Genomic DNA, 18211 nt, shown 5'->3' with positions numbered 1-18211 from the left:
ATTTTGCCAAGGGTTTAATTTTAACCATGATTTTAATGAATTGCATCTTGGCTTTCACTCTGAACTGCTCTGGATCAGAGTGTGAAACTATAATAGTGTGTCAAGTTGTATGTAGGACAAGGGGAAACTGCCTCAGGCTGCACCAGGGGAGGGTCAGGTTGGACATCAGGAGGAATTTGTGCATGGAAAGGGCTGTCAGGCATTGGGATGTGCTGCCCAGGGAGGTGGTGGAGTCACCAGCCCTGGAGGTGTCCAAGGAACATGTGGATATGTCACTTGGGGCCATAGTGGAAGGTGTCCCTGCCCCTGGCACTGGATGGCCGCAAGTCCCATCCAGCCCAGACCATTCTGATTCCATGATTCTCTGCAAATGAAAGGTTAATTTCGTGTTTCCTTGGAGAACAAACTTGGGGCCATGTATTTCTGTCCATACCACCTCATATTTAACCACACACTCAATGTTCTCTCCTCAGGAACAAGCCAAGCAGTTAAGGAAGAGGAATTGGGAAGCTCTGAAGAACATACTGGATAACATGGCCAATGTCACCTACTGCACCACATGGTCAGAGGCTCAGCAGTACCTGATGGACAATCCAACCTTTGCAGAGGACGAGGAGCTGCAGAGTATGTACACAGTGTCTTTCCTTTGGGAGAGGCAGCAGGAAGGAACACCTGACATTTACCCTTGTCACTGTCTTCTCTTGCTAGACATGGATAAGGAGGATGCACTGATCTGCTTTGAGGAACACATCAGGGCCTTGGAGAAGGAGGAAGAGGAAGAAAAGCAGAAGAGTTTGCTGAGGGAGAGGAGGAGACAGCGGAAGAACAGAGAATCCTTTCAGGTCAGTGGCTTTGGGTCTGTGCTGGACTGGCATGTGAGGAGATATTTTGGGCAGGTGTGCCCATGTGGGCAAGAGGCCAATGGCACCTGGATTGTACCAGCACTGGTGTGAGGCACCGCCAGCCCTGGGGGCACTTCTGGGCCCTCTTGTTTAAAGCCTGGTGGGAGCACAGTTTCTTTTAGATTCAGACCCACTCAAGGTAAGGTCCTGCCTCGTGTGAAGTTAGATGTTCTATTAAAACTGGGAAAGAATAAAGAATTGCTCACTTGGAAAACATCTGTTCAAATAGTCTTTGTTGTCTAGACCATTGATGGATCCAGAGGAATCCCACAAATATTAATTAAAGGCTTGCTAAAGGCAGAGGAATGCAGATGCAGAAGTTAATTTATCTACCAGCAACAGCTCTGCCTGGCCCAAATTCAGGAGGAGTTTCTCCATGGAAAGGGCTGTCAGGCATTGGGATGTGCTGCCCAGGGAGGTGTTGGAATCACCAGCCCTGGAGGTGTCCAAGGAAGGACTGGACATGGCACTTGGTGATGGGTCACAGGTTGGACTTTATGGTCTTGGAGCTCTTTTCCAACATCGGTGGTCTGGCAGAAAGCTGCCAAGAAAGGAGGAGATCAGAGGGGAATAGGTGTGAATGGAAAGGAAATGGTCCTGGAACACTGTAAAAGGTGGGGAAGGCAGGGAGAGACAATGGACAAAATGATTTCTCAGTCCTAGCTGAGCAAAAATGGAATCCCTGGACTATCCATCCCAGCTGACAGCAAAGGAAAAGCATCCTGAGTGACTCCAGTTCCCATTTTACGTGTCTTGTAGCTCTTCCTAGATGAACTGCACGAGCATGGACAGCTACACTCCATGTCCTCCTGGATGGAGCTGTACCCAGCCATAAGCTCTGACATCAGGTTCACCAGCATGCTTGGCCAGCCTGGTAAGGACTGTGTCCTCCACAGCTCTGGGACTGGGGGCAGGACAGAGCAGGGGGATCTGTGTACCTGGTACCTCCTCAGGAGCAGCTCTTGGATTGGAGCTCCCTTTGACGTAGCTGGTTCTTTCCTCAGGCTCAACAGCACTCGACCTCTTCAAGTTCTATGTGGAAGACCTCAAAGCTCGTTACCATGATGAGAAGAAGATCATCAAAGACATCTTGAAGGTGAGGAGATCCTCCATGTGGGTTCTTGCAGTGCTAAATCTATCCATCAAGGGATCTCCTTGCTGCTGGGAGTTGGGATTCCTGGTTGAGTTAATGGCATGTTAGCCCTGGATGAGGCCTTGACTTCCCTTGTGCCATTTTCTTCCAGGATAAAGGATTTGTGGTGGAAGTGAACACTTCCTTTGAAGATTTTGTCACAGTCATCAGCTCCACCAAAAGAGCCACAACTTTAGATGCAGGAAACATCAAACTGGCCTTCAACAGTGTGAGTATTCCTAGATCCAGACAGCTTGGAGACTTGGGCTGGGAAATCTCTTGGCCAGACAGGAGTTAGGGTTCATTTTCCCTGTATTCTACAGTGTTTGAGGGAAATGCTGTGCCTTAGATTCCTTACCCTGACAGCAGCTGCCAAAATATGTTAACTCCAAGCAACATTTCAACTTGAGGAATTCCGTGGTGGGAATTAAGTGATGTTCCCTCATGCATCCATAGCTTTGCTCCTGATTTCTCCCTGTTCCTGGAGTTCTGCTTTGCACATTGAACTCTTATTTAGATGCTCAAAATCAACAATTAAATGCTTTGAAAACAAATCATTGATTAATTTCCCTCTACATCCAAGTGAGTCATGGACAGCTTCCCAGATCCCATTGAACTGAGTTATTAGCCTCTCCTTGGATGGCTCAAACAGCTCCTGGCGTTCCCCAGATCCCACTGAACTGAGTGATCAGCTTTGCTCTTGGAGGTGTCTCATCTCTCCTGTGGCTTTGTGCAGCTGCTGGAGAAGGCCGAGGCTCGGGAGAGGGAGAGGGAGAAGGAGGAGGCTCGGAAGATGAAGAGGAAGGAATCAGCCTTCAAGAGCATGTTGAAGCAGGCGACTCCCCCCATCGAGCTGGACGCGGTCTGGGAGGATGTGAGTCTGGGCATTTCCCCAGGGAGGAGCTCCCAGAGGGATCTCCCACCCTGGTGGGTGTCTGCAGCAAACCTGGGTGTGGATCAGCTCCTGTTTGCTCTGGGACTTGGGGCCCTGGAGGCTCTTCAGGTTCTGGTTTCAGGGAGGTTTGGATTTGATGTACAGAACTTCCTTCTGGTGATGTTTTTGAGTAGAATTTAAAGCCCCCAAACCCCAAAATGAGCCCAAAGCATCAACATCCCAAAATCATCATCCAAAACCTCCAGTCTGGTGTGGGTAAGAACTGGAGAACTTTTGTTCCCCAACTGTGGTGGATGGAAACTTGGGCTTTGTGGCTGAAGTGGCAGGAGAAGAGTGGGATTGGATGCTCCAGGTTTCCATGTGCTTCTGCCTCACTGGTCTGGTTGGAAGTTTGGCATTGTAACAGTGTCAGAGGTTTGGCACCTGCGGGAGCCAAATCTCCTTTTAGTGTCTTTTAGTGGGTTTTTTAGTATTTTCAAGTATAACTCGTAGCATTTTTAAGTACAATTTTTAGTATTTTCTAAGTACAATTTTTAGTAGTCTTAAGTCTTTTTCTTAGTGGTTTAAAGTATAATTGTTAGGATGGTTTTATCATTTTTAGGGGGGGGGTTTAGTGTATTTTTAGTAGGCTTTGATAGTATTTAGTATTTTGAAAGTAATTTAAAGTATATTTTTAGTGGGTTTAACTATATTTTTAGGTATTTTAGGGTGGGTTTTGGGTGTTGTTGAGGTGTTTTTAGGGGGTGTTTTTAGGGTGGGTTTGGGTGGGGTTTTGTGTGTTCTTGTGGTTTTAGTGTGTTTTTGAGGTGTTTTTCAGTGTCATTTTAATGATCTACATTCATATAATTCTCATGATTTTCATTGTCGCTTTTGATGGTTTTATTTGTTAGATTAGCTTTTCGTTACGGTTTTATTATTTTGACTCCTTTCACCATTGTTTTGTCCCTGTTCTCACTGCTCCCCCCTTGTCCCTCTGTTGGTGAGTGCTGTGCCTGACCCCAGTGTCTGGTTGCTGTTCTGGCAGATCAGGGACAGGTTTGTGAAGGAAGCAGCGTTTGAGGACATCACTCTGGAGTCCGAGAGGAAAAGGATATTTAAAGACTTCTTACATGTCCTAGAGGTAATTGAGTGGTTTGTTTCCTCATTGAAGAATCCACCAAAACCACTTCTATTGCCCTGAAATTGGGTGGGAAGGGAAGGGTTGGACAGAGCTCTGATTGCTCTTCCATGTCACAGGAAGTGATGCACAGGGGATGGAGGGACAGGACACAGGGAATGGTTCCCACTGCCAGAGGGCAGGGACAGATGGGAGATTGGGAAGGAATTCCTGGCTGTGAGGTGCTGAGGCACTGGCACAGGGTGCCCAGAGCAGCTGTGGCTGCTCCATCCCTGGGAGTGTTCCAGGCCAGGTTGGATGGGGCTGGAGCAGCCTGGGCTTGTGGGAGGTGTCCCTGCCCAGGGCAGGGGTGGAATGGATTCACCTGTAAGGTCCATCCCCCCCAGCCCACACTGTGGCTGTGCTGACACTTCCCCTCTTGCCCTCAGCACGAGTGTCAACATCACCACTCGAAGACCAAGAAGCACTCGAAGAAGTCCAAGAAGCACCACCGGAAGCGCTCGCGGTCGCGCTCGGTAAGGACTCCCAGGGCCTTCAGACCCACCTGGGGCTAGTCACGGTGCTAATTGCGGCTGTAGTGATTACTAATTGCTCACCCTGCTGATCTGACTCTGTGCAAAGGGCTCTGAGTCTGAGGATGACGACAGCCACTCGAAGAAGAAGCGTCAACGCTCCGAGTCCAGATCGGTGTCTGAACGTTCCTCCAGCGCAGAGTCTGGTAGGACCCTTCATTGAGTATGTCCAAATCAATCAGTTTTATTGCCTTGTCCTCAGCATTTTACTGATGTGGGTTTGCCTCTTCCTGTGGCTGCAGAGAGGAGTTACAAGAAGTCAAAAAAACACAAGAAGAAGAGCAAGAAGAGAAGACACAAGTCTGTAAGTGCAGTTCACTTCCAAGTTGGCTTAAGGACAGCCTGACAGCTGGTCCCAGGAATCCTTTTGCATCCAGCGCTTTGGAATGGGGTTGGTGGGATCGGGCTGGAGGGGAAGGTGTTCCCAACAGCATAACTACGACCAGACCACCTACAACGGCTCGGTTTGGGGGTTAACTGCAGCCGTGAGAGAGATGGGAAAGACTCTACGAGTAACTTGGTGTTTGCTGTTTGGCATGGCAAGTTCTGGTGTTCACTTCCATTATGGAGAGCTGGGAAGAATCCCAGCCATGCCTTGGGTCTGCCCGAGCCTCAGGGCTGTGCTAGCTCTGCTATCATCACACTGGAGCAGCAAAAGGACTTCAGAGAGCACAAAGCTTCACTCTGCATCAGCTGAGGCCAAAGAAAAGGGCTTTGTCCTAGGTAAAGAAAGAAATTTGGCTCTCTGAACTCCTCTTGGCTGCAAAACTCTTCAGACTGGTGTTTTCTGGGATTTCTGAGTCAGCTGTGGCTGGTCACAAGGAAGAAGGTGTTAGTTTCACCCACTGAGTGAGGTACAAGTGCCAGTCAGTCACACAAGGGACAAAACCAGACGTGGCCCCTAATCCCTGTCTGCCCGTCCAGGAGCACATGGTCCAGATCTCTTCCAGAGATCACGGAATGACTTGTGCACAGAGGTGGACTAAGGAGCATCTGCTGGGAACAGGAGAAGTTCTGTGCTGAACAAACCTCTCTCCTCCTCAACCTTGGTTTTGTTACTTCTGTGCTTAACTAGTAACTACTTGGAGCAGTTTTCAGTGTGATCTCTGTTGAGATACTCATTGAAAGGGGAAATATACCATGGATATTGGGAAGGAATTCCTCCCTGTGAGGTGCTGAGGCACTGGCACAGGTTGCCCAGAGCAGCTGTGGCTGCTCCATCCCTGGGAGTGTTCCAGGCCAGGCTGGATGGGGTTGGAGCAGCCTGGGCTGGTGGGAGGTGTCCCTGCCCAGGGCAGGGGTGGGATGGGATCATCTTTAACCCATTCCATGATTCTATAAACTGAACTCATTCTCTGAGGTGTGGATATTCTGTCAATTAATGTTCACTGTTTTCCCCTTCATTCCCCCAGGATTCACCGGAATCAGATCTGGAACGAGACAAAGACAAGAAAGACAGAGAGAGAGACAGTGAGAAGGACAGAGCCAGACAGAGATCCGAGTCCAAGCATAAATCTCCGACTAAGAAACGGCCTGGAAAGGATTCTGTAAGCTTCATTCCCTGTTTCCCTCACCCTTTGGGCTTTAGCAGCAGGCTGCTATGGGATAAAGCTCCATAGGTGTCCTCTGAGGTCACAGATTGGACTGTTGGATTTGACCTTGGAGGTGTTTTCCAACCTCAGTGATTCTGTGATTGAACGAATTCTTGTACTTCCAGTCTGGGAAGTGCTGTGGGAGGAACTCCTGATCCTGCCCTTACTGTGATGCTTCCCTGGTTTGGGAAAGGCTGTAGGATTTTGATGGATGACTGAAACAAATGTCCCTTGGTCCAGCAGCTTTGGGGGTTGCTCCCCTCACTGAGTGGTGGCAGTGATGTCCCTCTGGATTATATTCTGTGCATTCCATCTTCCACAAGGAGATGGAAGAGCAGCTGTCTGCTCTTTGCTTTATCCTCTTAAAATGAGCTGTTCAGGCCTCCAGTTGGGAAAATCCCAAACCCAGGAGCACCTTCCAAGGACTGAGCAGGGACTCACCCGTGTCCTCCTTGTGCCATCACCTCCTGCTCTGCCTGTGGTGTCCCTGAGTGTGCCCTGGAGCACCCACCTGGATCTGGGCCCTGCTGGGGACCATGGGGAGCACCCGTAACACCTCCAGGGGGTCCCACCAACATGGAATCCCTGGCCTGACCACTCTCCTCTCCACAGGGCAACTGGGACACCTCTGGCAGTGAGCTGAGCGAGGGAGAGCTGGAAAAGCAGAGGAGGACTCTGTTGGAACAACTGGATGAAGATCAATGAGAACGTTATTTATACCAGACGTGTCCTGGGAGCCCCAGGGGTGGTGGAGGCCGTGGGGGCCAGGACAGAGCTGTGGCTTCCCAATATCACATCAATCCACTCAAGTACTTATTGGCAGCAAATCTAGAGCAGTGAATGGAATTCTGAGGGCAGAAGCTGTGCCTGGCCTGGAGCTGGGGCTGGGAATGGTGGGAACGGCGCTGTGCTCCCCTGGGAAGGGATGTGGTGCTGGTAGGAGTGTCCCTGAGCCCAGGGAGGTGTTGGCACCTCGTGGTCCTTCCTGGGCAGGGAGCAGGGCTGGGCTGCTGGCAGAGGCAGGTTCTGCCCTTGGTTCCTTGAGGCTTCACAGCACGGATTGGGTTGGGTGTTCTGGGAAGGCAACAGGAATGATGAATCCATGTCCTGCTCTACTGCAACCCCCAGAGCAACATCTGGGACTGCTCCTTGGCTTCGGTTCCTTGGGGTTTCACTTCATGGATTGGGTTGGGTGTTCTGGGAAGGCAACAGGAATGATGAGTCCATGTCTTATGAGTCCATGTCCTGCTCTACTGTAACCCCCAGAGCAACATCTGGGTTTGCTCGTTGGCACTGGCCAAACCAAAGACTTGACTCACTCAAGTCCAAGTACTATGGCAGAGAAGGATTTCCAGTAAATTCCCAGAGCCCTGGGAACGTGGTGGTTGGGAATGTGGCTGGGATGTGGCCGCAGAGCCAGCAGAGGGAGGGAGTGTGCCGCAACCACTTCCCGTTCCCAAGCCCAGCCCAGCTCTGGCTGTTACTCCAGCGTTTCTCTTCCCATTTTCTCTTCAGCTCAAGAAACTTTAGGAATAAAATTCCCATTTTCAATCCATGTCCATGTGTTGCCTTAAGAAGCTGCTGCAGAATGTCGCTGCCCAGCCCCGTTCCCAGCCCAGCGAGGATGGTGCCCTTGGCCCCGAGGGAATTGGGAATTGCTCCCCTTGGAATATTTTTGTACATTTTTATCACTGATTAAACCTTGTCTCCTAGTGTGGCCTGCTGCTTGCTTGGGATGTTCCTTGGATCACTTGGCAGTTTTCCTTGGATGATTTGGAATTTTTATCTCCTGGGATAATTTGAGATTTTTCCACTGGGATGATGTGAAATTTTTTCGTGGGGTTTTTTTTGTGGGATGATTAAGGTTTTGGTTTTTTTCTGAGGTGATTTGAGATTTTTTTCCTTGGATGATTTGGGATTTTTCCTGGGATGATTAGGGACTTCTTGCTGGGTTGGATAATTTGGGATTTTTTTTTTTTTTTTTTTCTTGCTGGAATGATACGAAATTTTTTTCCTGTGGTGATTTGGGAGTTTTCCTTGGATGAGTTGGGATTTTTTTGCTGGGATAATATGGGATTTTTAACTGGAATGATTTGAGATTTTTTTCCTTGGCTGGTTTGGGAGGTTCCTGGGATGATTTAGGACTTCTTTTCAGTCTTGATACACCCACAGCAGCTCCAAAGGCTTCCACAAAGCTCCAGGGTGTTCACCTGCCAAACATCACCATTTGTGGGGGGGCAAGAGGGAAAAGTGCCCCCAAACCCCATCAAATACTGCAATTCATGGGGGAAAAGTGCACCAAAACCTGCCAAACATCACCATTTGTATGGGGGAAAAAAAGGGGAAAACTCAAAAAATCCATCAAATATCACCATTTGGGGGAGGAGGAAGTGCCCCAAAAATCTGTCCAATGGCACTATTAGTGAAGGAAAAGTGGCCAAGAAGCCATCAAATATCACAATTTGTGAGGGGAAAAGTGCCCCAAAACCTGCCAAACCACCATTTGGGGGGGGGAAATGGAAAAGTGTCCCCAAACCTGTCCAATGTCACTATGAATGAGGGAAAGTGGCCAAGAAAACCATCAAATATACAATTTCTAAGGGGAAAAGTGCCCCAAAACCTGCCAAATATCACCATTAGTGAGGGGGAAGAGGGGAAAGTGGCCCAAAACCCCAGCAAATAGCACAATTTGTGAGGGGAAAAGTGCCCCAAAACCTGCCAAAGAGCACCATTAGTGAGGGGAAAACAGAGGGAGAAGTGGCCCAAAGTCCACTACCACCATTAGGGAGAGAAAAGTGCCCCAAAACCCATCAAAGATCACAACTGCTGAGGGGGAAAGTGCCCCAACCCTGTGCAGTGTCACGGGCAGGGGGGAAGTGCCCACAAACGCCTCTGGCTCTCAGTGTAGTAGTGTAAATAGTTTATTTGCTGTTTATGGCAGAACAGACAAGGAAAGACCCGTGAGGTGCTGCCCAAAGCCCTCGAGCCTTGCTCAGCAGCAGAGCCAGCCCTGGGACACGAGGAGAACATGCCACCTTGTGTGGCCAGAGCACCCAGAGCACCCAGAGCACCCAGAGCACCCAGAGCACCCAGAGCACCCAGAGCACCCAGAGCACCCAGAGCACCCAGAGCACCCAGAGCACCCAGAGCACCCAGAGCACCCAGAGCACCCAGAGCACCCAGAGCACCCAGAGCACCCAGAGCACCCAGAGCACCCAGAGCACCCAGAGCACCCAGAGCACCCAGAGCACCCAGAGCACCCAGAGCACCCAGAGCACCCAGAGCACCCAGAGCACCCAGAGCACCCAGAGCACCCAGAGCCGCGTGCCCTGAGGACAGAGCTGCTGCTCAGGACAACAATTCCTGCCCTTGGGTGCTCCTGGCTCCGCCGCAGCCCTCGTGGCTCTCCGAGGCTGTGGCATGTTCTCCTCAGTGCTGGAAAAGGCAAAGACTTGGCAGTTTTTCAAGAAAAACTCGCTGGCAATAAGTCAATGTGATAACTCTGAGCCCCAAACTGTCCTTTTAGTTAAATAGAAACCCCCCCAAAACTATAAGTTAAAATAACATTCAGATTGTAGAGCACAAAGGCCTTGATGCATTTTTATTTCTCTTTTTTTTTCCTGTTTGTTGCTTTTAAACAATATTTACAATATTACCCAGAGGTTAACGTGGGGATAAAAGTGTAAAAACCATAAAAAAAAAAAAACAAACCTGCACTGATTTCTGTAGCAAAATATCTGTACATTTAAAAACAGATTATCATATAACTACACATTATCCAAGGAGGAGGGAAAAAAACCAACCAGGGACCTTCACCAGTGGTTCACGACGGGAAAGGGAGAGGAAACTCAGTGGTTAAATACTATACAAGACATTGTACAAGGAGCCCAGGCAAGGAAGCTGGAAGCAAAAAGGAGCTTGGAAAAGCTCCTCAATCCAGGGGACAACCTGCTCCTCACTCCAGCTGTGCCCAGCTGAGCAGCTCAGCGACGCTCCCAGCACGGAGAGGGATCCATCCTGCTGCTCCAGGGCACTGAAGGGCCTCTCCCTTCCCTTCTGAGGCTTGGAAAAGGCCATTGGGAACCTGAAACCCATCAGGAATTTCAGCTGGGGTTCCCTTCTCTGCCCAGTGGGTCTCAGCAGGGAATGGGAGTGGGATTGTCCCTGGAGCTGGAGCTGGCTGAGGGAGCTCCTCAGAGCCTAACACTGATTACTGAGGTGTTAATAGCTTAGTGCTAATTAATAAATAGCTGTTACTCCAACGCTGCCTCAAGCACAGGCCGTGCCTTGGGTCGCCCTTGACCCCCACAACCTCAGGGTGACCTGTTCTGGGGTCCTGTCCCTGTGCTCAGGGTCCCACAGCTCATGCCTGGGGGGTGGCAAAGGTCCAAGTTGCTGCTTAGGGTTGTTATTTCCACGTCATCTCTAGAAAGCCCTTAAATCTCTTCTTTTTCATGCCCAAACAGCCACAAAGTGCAGCTGAAACAAGGCCCAGCCCTCGGTGCCAGCACAGGAATGCATTTAGAAGCTGAGCACATCCCAGTCTTCCCATTCCAACCAGTCAGGATGCAGCTCACGCCCACAGGAGCCCAGTCACTAAACCTGGAGATCACCAAACCCAACTAAACACCCCCAAAACAACAACATACTTTACATTTTGGTTAAAAAAAAAAAACCACTGACAAATGTATTGGTGGCAAAAAAGAGATACCCAATCAAATCAAGTCCTATTGCTTTGATCAATTTGAGCAGGTACTTCCAGTTCAGGCACTTGGTAGTGGGGAACCCGTTGAGTAGAGACCATTGAGTGGAGACGCATCCAAGGTCTTTGAGCCCTTTGAAGGTGTATTTGGCTGTTCCTCAGGCTGGTGGGAGTGGCTGGACACAAAGTCCACCTGGCCAAGGCCTTCTCCAAGCCCCCCCAGTCCCTCCCCAGGCCTCCAGCTCACATGGTTATTTCGGCCCCGTTGGCTGAGCGCAGGTTCTGGTCGTCGAAGCGGCGCCGGACGCTTCTCCTCAGCGCGTCGGCACGGCGGTACGGCTGGTTTCGAAGATCTGGGGAGAGGGAAGGGCTGTTGGTGAGCACATCCAGCCCAGGCACACACACGCACACGCACAGCCAGACAAGGAAAAGGTCCTGCTGGAAGCCAATCAAAGCAGCTTGTGTAGGACAGGAGAAGGGATTTCACCCCGGCCAGAGCAGAAGGAGCGAGGAGGACGTGCTCTCTACTAGGCACCCAAGCAGCAGGTAATACTGGTGAAGTGCTGGTGGGGTTGGGATGGATGGATGGATGGATGGATGGATGGATGGATGGATGGGTCCTCACCCTGCTGGAGGTCATCAACATCAGGAAGGCAACGTCAACTGAAATCAGCTGGGTTGGGTGTGCCTGGTCCTTCATGCACCCACTCAAACCCTGGTGGGAACTGAAGGATGTTCCTACCGTGGAGGTGTGTGACCCAAGGTCCTGTGGGGCAACTGTTTAGCCACACCAGGATGGATCTGTGAGCCCTACATCCCTATTTATCATGGAATCATTCAGGTTGGAAAAGACCTTCAAGATCATGAAGTCCAACCAAACCTAAAAGCAGCAGCCGAAGGACATTTGTACACTGGGGTGGAGCTCACTGGAATGTGTAACTCAGGGTCCTGTGGGGCAGGTGTTCAGCCACACCAGGATGGATCTATGATCTCTAAAACCCTGTTTATCAGAGAATCATTCAGGTTGGCAAAGATCTCTAAAATCAGTGAGTCCAACCAAGCCTAAGAGGTCCCTCCAGCTGCCATCCTGCCCCATGGCACCACCTTGTCCAGCTGCAGAGACATCTCATCAGCCACAGACAATGAAGGAGACAACTTCCCTCTTCCTCCTCCCCCTCGTCCCAGCCCAGCCTGGCCCTGCTGCTCAGAGGGAGCTCAGGAGGGAACGCTGAGTATGGGATGGATGGAAGAGGGAGAAAGGTGCTGGATGTGTGGATGAAGCCCATCACGTGCTGGTACATGTCACATGTGCTGCTACAGGTGTGCCACGTGCTGCTACCTGTGCAACCACAACATCACAAGCACATTCCTCCCCTGACGGCTCCTCCAGCTCACACGCTTCTCTCCTGGCAAACAAACTGGTGTTGGACTGGGCAAACCCTCCTTCAAGTCTCCTGGATGACTTGTGTTCAGGTCGATACACAACTCCTCAGCTCTTCCATTGCCACCCTTGGAGCTGCTGCTTGTCCATGGCCACAGCAGGACCAGCAGAACATCACTGGGGCTACAACCACCTGGGGACAAAAGACTCTTTTGGGCTGAACTTGAGGAGAGACGGCCAAAATAGAGTGTGCAGGGAATCACCAGCTAAGGCCTGTGGGTCCCTGGCACCGCTGAGGGTGCAAATCAAGGGGCAGGGTCTCCACTGGCCTTGGGGGTCTCACCAGTATTAGCTCAGCCACATCTACCACCAGCTGCCTGCAGTACAGAGAGAGGAGGAAGCTAAGTAAAAAGTGATGCTTGCCAGCTCTGGGTATCCTCCACCACCGATGTGCTAGAAGAAATCCTTACCCTCGAGTGAACATTGGGAAATTTAGTGATATTATTCTTCTTTAGGGCTAAACAGAAACAAAAACAACAAACAAACAAACAAAAAAAAACAAAAACAAAACACAAAATGATGGTTAAGTCAAAAAAAATGGGATGGAATAACGAAGAGCAAGTCAAGGCAGTGTTCAAACCTCCCAGGCAGGTTAACCACAGAGCACAGAGGGGGAGGCCACGGCCAGAGGGGTTAGACGTGGGGAGGAAGGACAAGGACCCTCTCGCCTCTCCTACCCCAGTTCCAAGCTGCTTTGAAGATTGGCTCCAGGAAGAGAAGACAGCACTGAACTCCAGAGAGCAAAGACCCATCGAGCTGGTTAGGGCTGGCAGTTTATTAGAAGCACTTGTCAAAGTACAGAGGGGAAACACTGTTGTCTGCTCAGGGGGCTGAGTCCTTAACAGCACACAACAGTGTCGGCCACGCTGGGTTAGAGACACCTTACACTCCACACCACGATGGGAGATGCTCAGTTCCATGTCAACCTTCTCGTCGGCACCGTACCCAAGTGTTTCCTCACTCCCTCCCCTCACCATGCCCCAACCCCCAGCTCTGCCCAGAGCCCACCTGAGCTGCCTCCTGCTCAGGGAGCCCTGAAAGCTGGCATGGAACTGAGAGAAGTGAGAGATGGATGTGACCAACCCAGGAGAGACCTGACGCTGTTGGTTTCACCCCGTGGCTCACATGCAGCCAACATGCAGGTGCTGGTTAGACAGGCTAAACCAAACCATGTGGGTTATTCCAGACAACCCTCCCAAGACAGAACCAACCCCACGGACACCCCCTAGTCCATGCAGCTGAGCTATGACATGTACAGCCTGGCACAAAGAGGTGTGTAGGCCACAGAGGTGACATAGAAAAGCCAAGTGAACTGTCACTTCTGGACCGCATTGGGTCTCCTCAGGCTTCGAAACCTGCCCCAGTGACTCCCACCACTTGCTGTTCTATGGCACTGGAACACAAGGATGGCCAGAAGTCGATGGGATGGACTAAGTTACTGAGACATGAGGACATGCAACGGAGGCGACACCGACACGACGTCAGGTGGACGCTGAACACCACGACACGACAGTCACATGGTCCTGGCTGAGACCCAGCACAGAAACAGAGGAGAAGTGGCAAAAAATAAATATATCTACAGCAACCTTCCTGGTTTCTAAGAGCATCAGATGTGAGAGAGGAAGAGTTTAGTAATGGAACTCCTCAGTGAGAAGAGGTTCGCAGAAGAACCGAGAGCTGCGCTTGGCGCTCCGGGCGGTAAAGGGCACAGTCTTCAGCACTGCATGGGAACAACAACAGCCAAACACACAAACCAACGTCAGAAGCAGCTTGTAAGGCATTAGTAAAGGGTTAGTGCTTGGTTAGGGACACCCAGGGACACTGGGACGTTCCAAGCAGCTCCTCAACACCTCACAGGGCTTTGGGCAAGGAGTTGAAAGGGTTGAGGGAGTATTTCATTGACTCACAGGATGGTTTGGGTTGGAAGGACCTTAAAGATCATCCACTGCCCTGGGCAGGGACACCTCCCACCAGCCCAGGCTGCTCCAAGCCCCATCCAGCCTGGCCTGGAACACTCCCGGGGATGGGAGGTGCATGATTCATTTGGAAGCCTCCAGGGACCTCAGTCCTACCTGACATTCTGTGCCTGAGCTTGAGACCCTCAGAGCCACCCCCAAAATGGGAATCTCCAGGCCCAAGGCTGCAGAGAATGTTTAGTTTGAGCCTGGTACCCTCTCCCCTGGATGGCCTTTTCCATGGGGATAGGCATCTGCCACACAGTGCTCCTCCATCAGAGCAGGAGAACCACTCTGCCTGTTCAACAAGCCTCCAGGAGAGCCTCTTCCCCACTAAAAAAGCTTCCAGGAGTCTGGAGGAGCTGCAGAAGCAGTGACAGATCAGATCCTGCAGCCACTCTCCCTTTAAATGCAGGATATTATCAGAGGAGCTATTCAACAAGGTTAAGAAGAGTTAGGAAAGCTCCACACACTTCATCCCTATCATCTAGCTGGGCAGCAATTCCTTGGCTTTCCTTAGCGAGTGATAAGACAGCTCTTCTGCAGGAAAACTCCTGTGAAAACCTTCCAGGAGCAGCAGGCAAAGACCTTTTATGGAGCTTCTGCGCAAGGAAACACATGACTGTAGAGTTACTGAAGTGTTAAACCATGTTCCTTCCACCTCACAGGTGAAGAACATGCAGCAAACCCCAAGTCCTGCAACCAGAGCTGAAAAATTCTTTGATTCCTGGACAAAAAGCAGGTTAGAAGGTAAATATCTACCAAGACATGACTGTGCTTGGCTGGGTCCCATCCCTCCAGCCCAGGCTCTGCCCAGGGAAACCAGGAGCAGTTTGGGGTCATCAGTCATTGAGGCTGCATTGATTTGCTGCCACTGTGCAACCACTGTTAGTTCACATGAAGAGAACTGGAGGCTCTTCATCATGCTCTTAATCATGTTCTCAACCTTTGTCTTCCATTTGTGGGGAGAAAAAAGGGGTCTGGCAAACATCTCCATGGCATGCACAGCCCCTCTGGAGGCTCCAGAGCCCAGAGAACATCCCCACAATCTGGAAGAGCAGGACTAAGTCCCCAGGCAGAAGATTCTAGCTGTGCTTCACAACATCTCACCAGCCAACACCCTCCGCTCTGCTCCAGGTTCAGGAAGGACCTGAAGCACTTGGAGCAGCTACTCAGCAGATCCACAGAGCTCTCCTGAGTGGGGTCCCTGTGGGATGACACACACAGGGGCTGTGGTTACCTGTGATGATGTCCTCAATAGCTCCATCCTTGCCCTCGTACACGTGTCGGTTGTCCTTGACCTGTCGCCGCCGCAGCTCCGCGATCAGCTCCTGCTGCTGCCGCTTGGTTTTGTGGGAAGGAGACTGGAAGCAGAGGCAGGATTGGTGAGGACTGACCCTCCTGCTCCCTCCTGACCCTGACACACCATTTCATCCCACCAGCACACAGGAACTGACAGTTTTCCACCCGGTTTTCCACCCCATGTGCCATAGCTGATGTCCCATGGAGAGGCCAGAGGAGGACAGAGTTTAGCTCATGGCAGTGTGGACGACACAACTTTCCATCCACGTAGCCTTCCTTCATTTTTCAGACTTCCAAGGCACTACACACAACTCTTCCAGCTGATTCCAGTTCTCTCCAGATAAGGAGAAAACTTCCAGAGACTACTTCCAGGCCACTGCAAGCTGGACAACTAAACTCCTGCGCCAGAGCTGAGGAGTCTGAGCCGTCAGGAAGGTGATCCCACCTGAAAGGTCTATCTGTGCCATACCTTTTGGTCCTGCTGCTCCATCAGTGCTTCTTGCTCCATCAGTTTTTCCATTAAGGCCTGTTCCTGCTTTTTTCTCAACTCATTCTCTTCTTCTGCTTGCTGATGGTGACAGAAACATGGGTTAGAGCTTCCAGGGGACACAAGGCCCTAAGTACTCCAGGGAGCAGAGGTGGCACGTGCCATCATGGGAATTTCCAGGGAAGGGAGAGGGAAGGGTATGGGGATGAGAGGAAGGGAGAGGAGATGAAGAGAGGAGGTGAAGAGAGGAGAAAGAAGGAGCAGGTGGAGGAGAAAGAAGAGGAGAAAGAGAAGGAAAAGGAGGAAGAGGAGAAGAGAGAGGAGGAGGAGAAGGAGAAGAGAGAGGAGGAGGAGAAGAAGAAGGTGGAGGAGAAGGAGGAGGAGGAAAAAGGAGGAGGAAAAAGGAGGAGGAAAAAGGAGGAGGAAAAAGGAGGAGGAAAAAGGAGGAGGAAAAAGGAGGAGGAAAAAGGAGGAGGAAAAAGGAGGAGGAAAAAGGAGGAGGAAAAAGAGGGAGAAAGAGGAAAAAGAGGAGGAAAAAGAGGAGGAGGAGGAGTAGAAGAGGAGGAAGAGGAGGAAGAGGAGAAAGAGGAGAGGAGGAAGAGAAGGAGAAGAAGGAGAAGGAGAGAAGGAGAGGAGAGGAAGGAGAGAAGGAGAAGGAGGGGAAAAGGAGGAGGAGGAGAAAGAGGAGAAGAAGAGGAGTAGAAAAAGAACAGGAGGAGGTGGAGAAGGCTGAGAGGGAGCAGGATGTTTACCTTGTAGGCCTTCACAAACCGGACAAACACAGGGAAAAAGACTGAGGGAGGTGTTGTCTTGGGATTCTCCCCAAAGTACTTCACAGCATCATCAAAGGCATCCTGCAAGAAGCACAGCCTTACTGGCCTGCACAGCCCCACTACCCCAGCCCCTCTGCTCACACCCTGCAGTGAGGACACACCTGGGCTATCCTAGCATCATCCTGCAGCTTCTTCAGCTTGCCCTCGTTGTTCTGGATGAAGTCCTTGAGCATGGTGTTGTGGTCGTGCATGGTGTACTCGCGCTTCGTCAGGTCCAGGCCCCTCTGCAGCTCCTTCACGTCCAGCAGGACGTTCTCCAGGGACACTGGGGGGGAAACACCAGAGCTGCACAGCTCCTGCTGGGCCAGGCCCTGGTCCCACAGCTGGACCAGGCCGAGCCCAGAGAAGTGGTGTGTGACAGCTGGAGAGGGAAGCACCACCGTGGGAGGTGAGGGAGGATGGAGGAGGGTGAAGGAGAGTGAGAAAGGTGAAGGAGGATGCAGGGTGAGGGGGTGAAGGGGGATGAGGAAGATGGAGGAGGATGCAGGGTGAGGAAAGTGACAGAGAATAGAGGGTGAAGGAAGATAAGGAAGATGAAGGAGGGTGAAGAGGATGAGGAGGGTGGAGGAGGCTGCAGGGTGATGGGTGACATGTACCTGCAGCAGCCTTCTCCACATAGTGCAGCTCGTTGTAGAAGAGGGACACGTGCTGGTACTTCTCCTTGACCACGTTGGAGATGTAGTGCAGCAGGGTTTGCTTCCTGTCCGTTGACTTCGTCTCCAGGAGCTGTGCAGAGGCAAAGAGATGCTCTGTGGGGTCACAGCAGGATCCAAGTAAAGGGGCTCAGTGATGCTTCCCCATCATGTGTTTCCACGCTGGGAAGCACCAACCAAGTCCCCCAGGAGACACTTCCCCTGTGCACCACTGCCCGTGGGTCACCACAGCTCCTAGAGTGCTCCAGGCTGGGGACAGAGGAGATGGAAACTGCCAGGAAAACAACCTGGGAGTGCTGAATAACCACGGCTGAACATGAGCCCAGGTGTGCCCAGGTGGCCAAGAAGGACAATGGCACTGCTGAGGCACCTGGGGACACTTCTGGGCTCTCACAAGAAGGACACTGAACACTGCCCGTGGGTCACCACAGCTCCTAGAGTGCTCCAGGCTGGGGACAGAGGAGATGGAAACTGCCAGGAAAACAACCTGGGAGTGCTGAATAACCACGGCTGAACATGAGCCCAGGTGTGCCCAGGTGGCCAAGAAGGACAATGGCACTGCTGAGGCACCTGGGGACACTTCTGGGCTCTCACAAGAAGGACACTGAAGGGCTGGAGCAGGGAAGGG

At 51.3% G+C, this 18211-nt stretch overlaps 2 protein-coding genes across 2 annotated transcripts in view; one reads left to right on the top strand and one right to left on the bottom strand.

Moving 5' to 3' along the window:
• The window catches only part of PRPF40A (PRP40 pre-mRNA processing factor 40 homolog A (S. cerevisiae)), a 15170-nt gene extending 8255 nt beyond the window's left edge, over positions 1-6915 (top strand). The window contains exons 14-25 of the mRNA XM_009080072.1: positions 474-624; positions 709-842; positions 1662-1776; positions 1907-1998; positions 2147-2263; positions 2771-2908; positions 3954-4049; positions 4475-4561; positions 4668-4764; positions 4861-4922; positions 6031-6165; positions 6823-6915. Coding sequence (XP_009078320.1) covers positions 474-624; positions 709-842; positions 1662-1776; positions 1907-1998; positions 2147-2263; positions 2771-2908; positions 3954-4049; positions 4475-4561; positions 4668-4764; positions 4861-4922; positions 6031-6165; positions 6823-6915 — 1317 coding nt within the window. The remainder of the gene's footprint in view (positions 1-473; positions 625-708; positions 843-1661; positions 1777-1906; positions 1999-2146; positions 2264-2770; positions 2909-3953; positions 4050-4474; positions 4562-4667; positions 4765-4860; positions 4923-6030; positions 6166-6822) is intronic.
• A 5779-nt stretch (positions 6916-12694) lies between these two features.
• Positions 12695-18211, bottom strand: part of FMNL2 (formin-like 2) — a 49364-nt gene continuing 43847 nt past the window's right edge. Inside the window, exons 20-25 of the mRNA XM_009080062.1 lie at positions 17527-17656; positions 17032-17195; positions 16850-16951; positions 16080-16178; positions 15549-15672; positions 12695-12810 (exon numbers count right to left, since the gene is read on the bottom strand). Coding sequence (XP_009078310.1) covers positions 12695-12810; positions 15549-15672; positions 16080-16178; positions 16850-16951; positions 17032-17195; positions 17527-17656 — 735 coding nt within the window. The remainder of the gene's footprint in view (positions 12811-15548; positions 15673-16079; positions 16179-16849; positions 16952-17031; positions 17196-17526; positions 17657-18211) is intronic.

Source organism: Acanthisitta chloris, unplaced genomic scaffold (genome assembly GCF_000695815.1).
Source record: "Acanthisitta chloris isolate BGI_N310 unplaced genomic scaffold, ASM69581v1 scaffold2620, whole genome shotgun sequence".
Classification (NCBI taxonomy): Eukaryota; Metazoa; Chordata; class Aves; order Passeriformes; family Acanthisittidae; genus Acanthisitta; species Acanthisitta chloris.
This window is presented reverse-complemented; position numbering and strand designations above follow the sequence as displayed.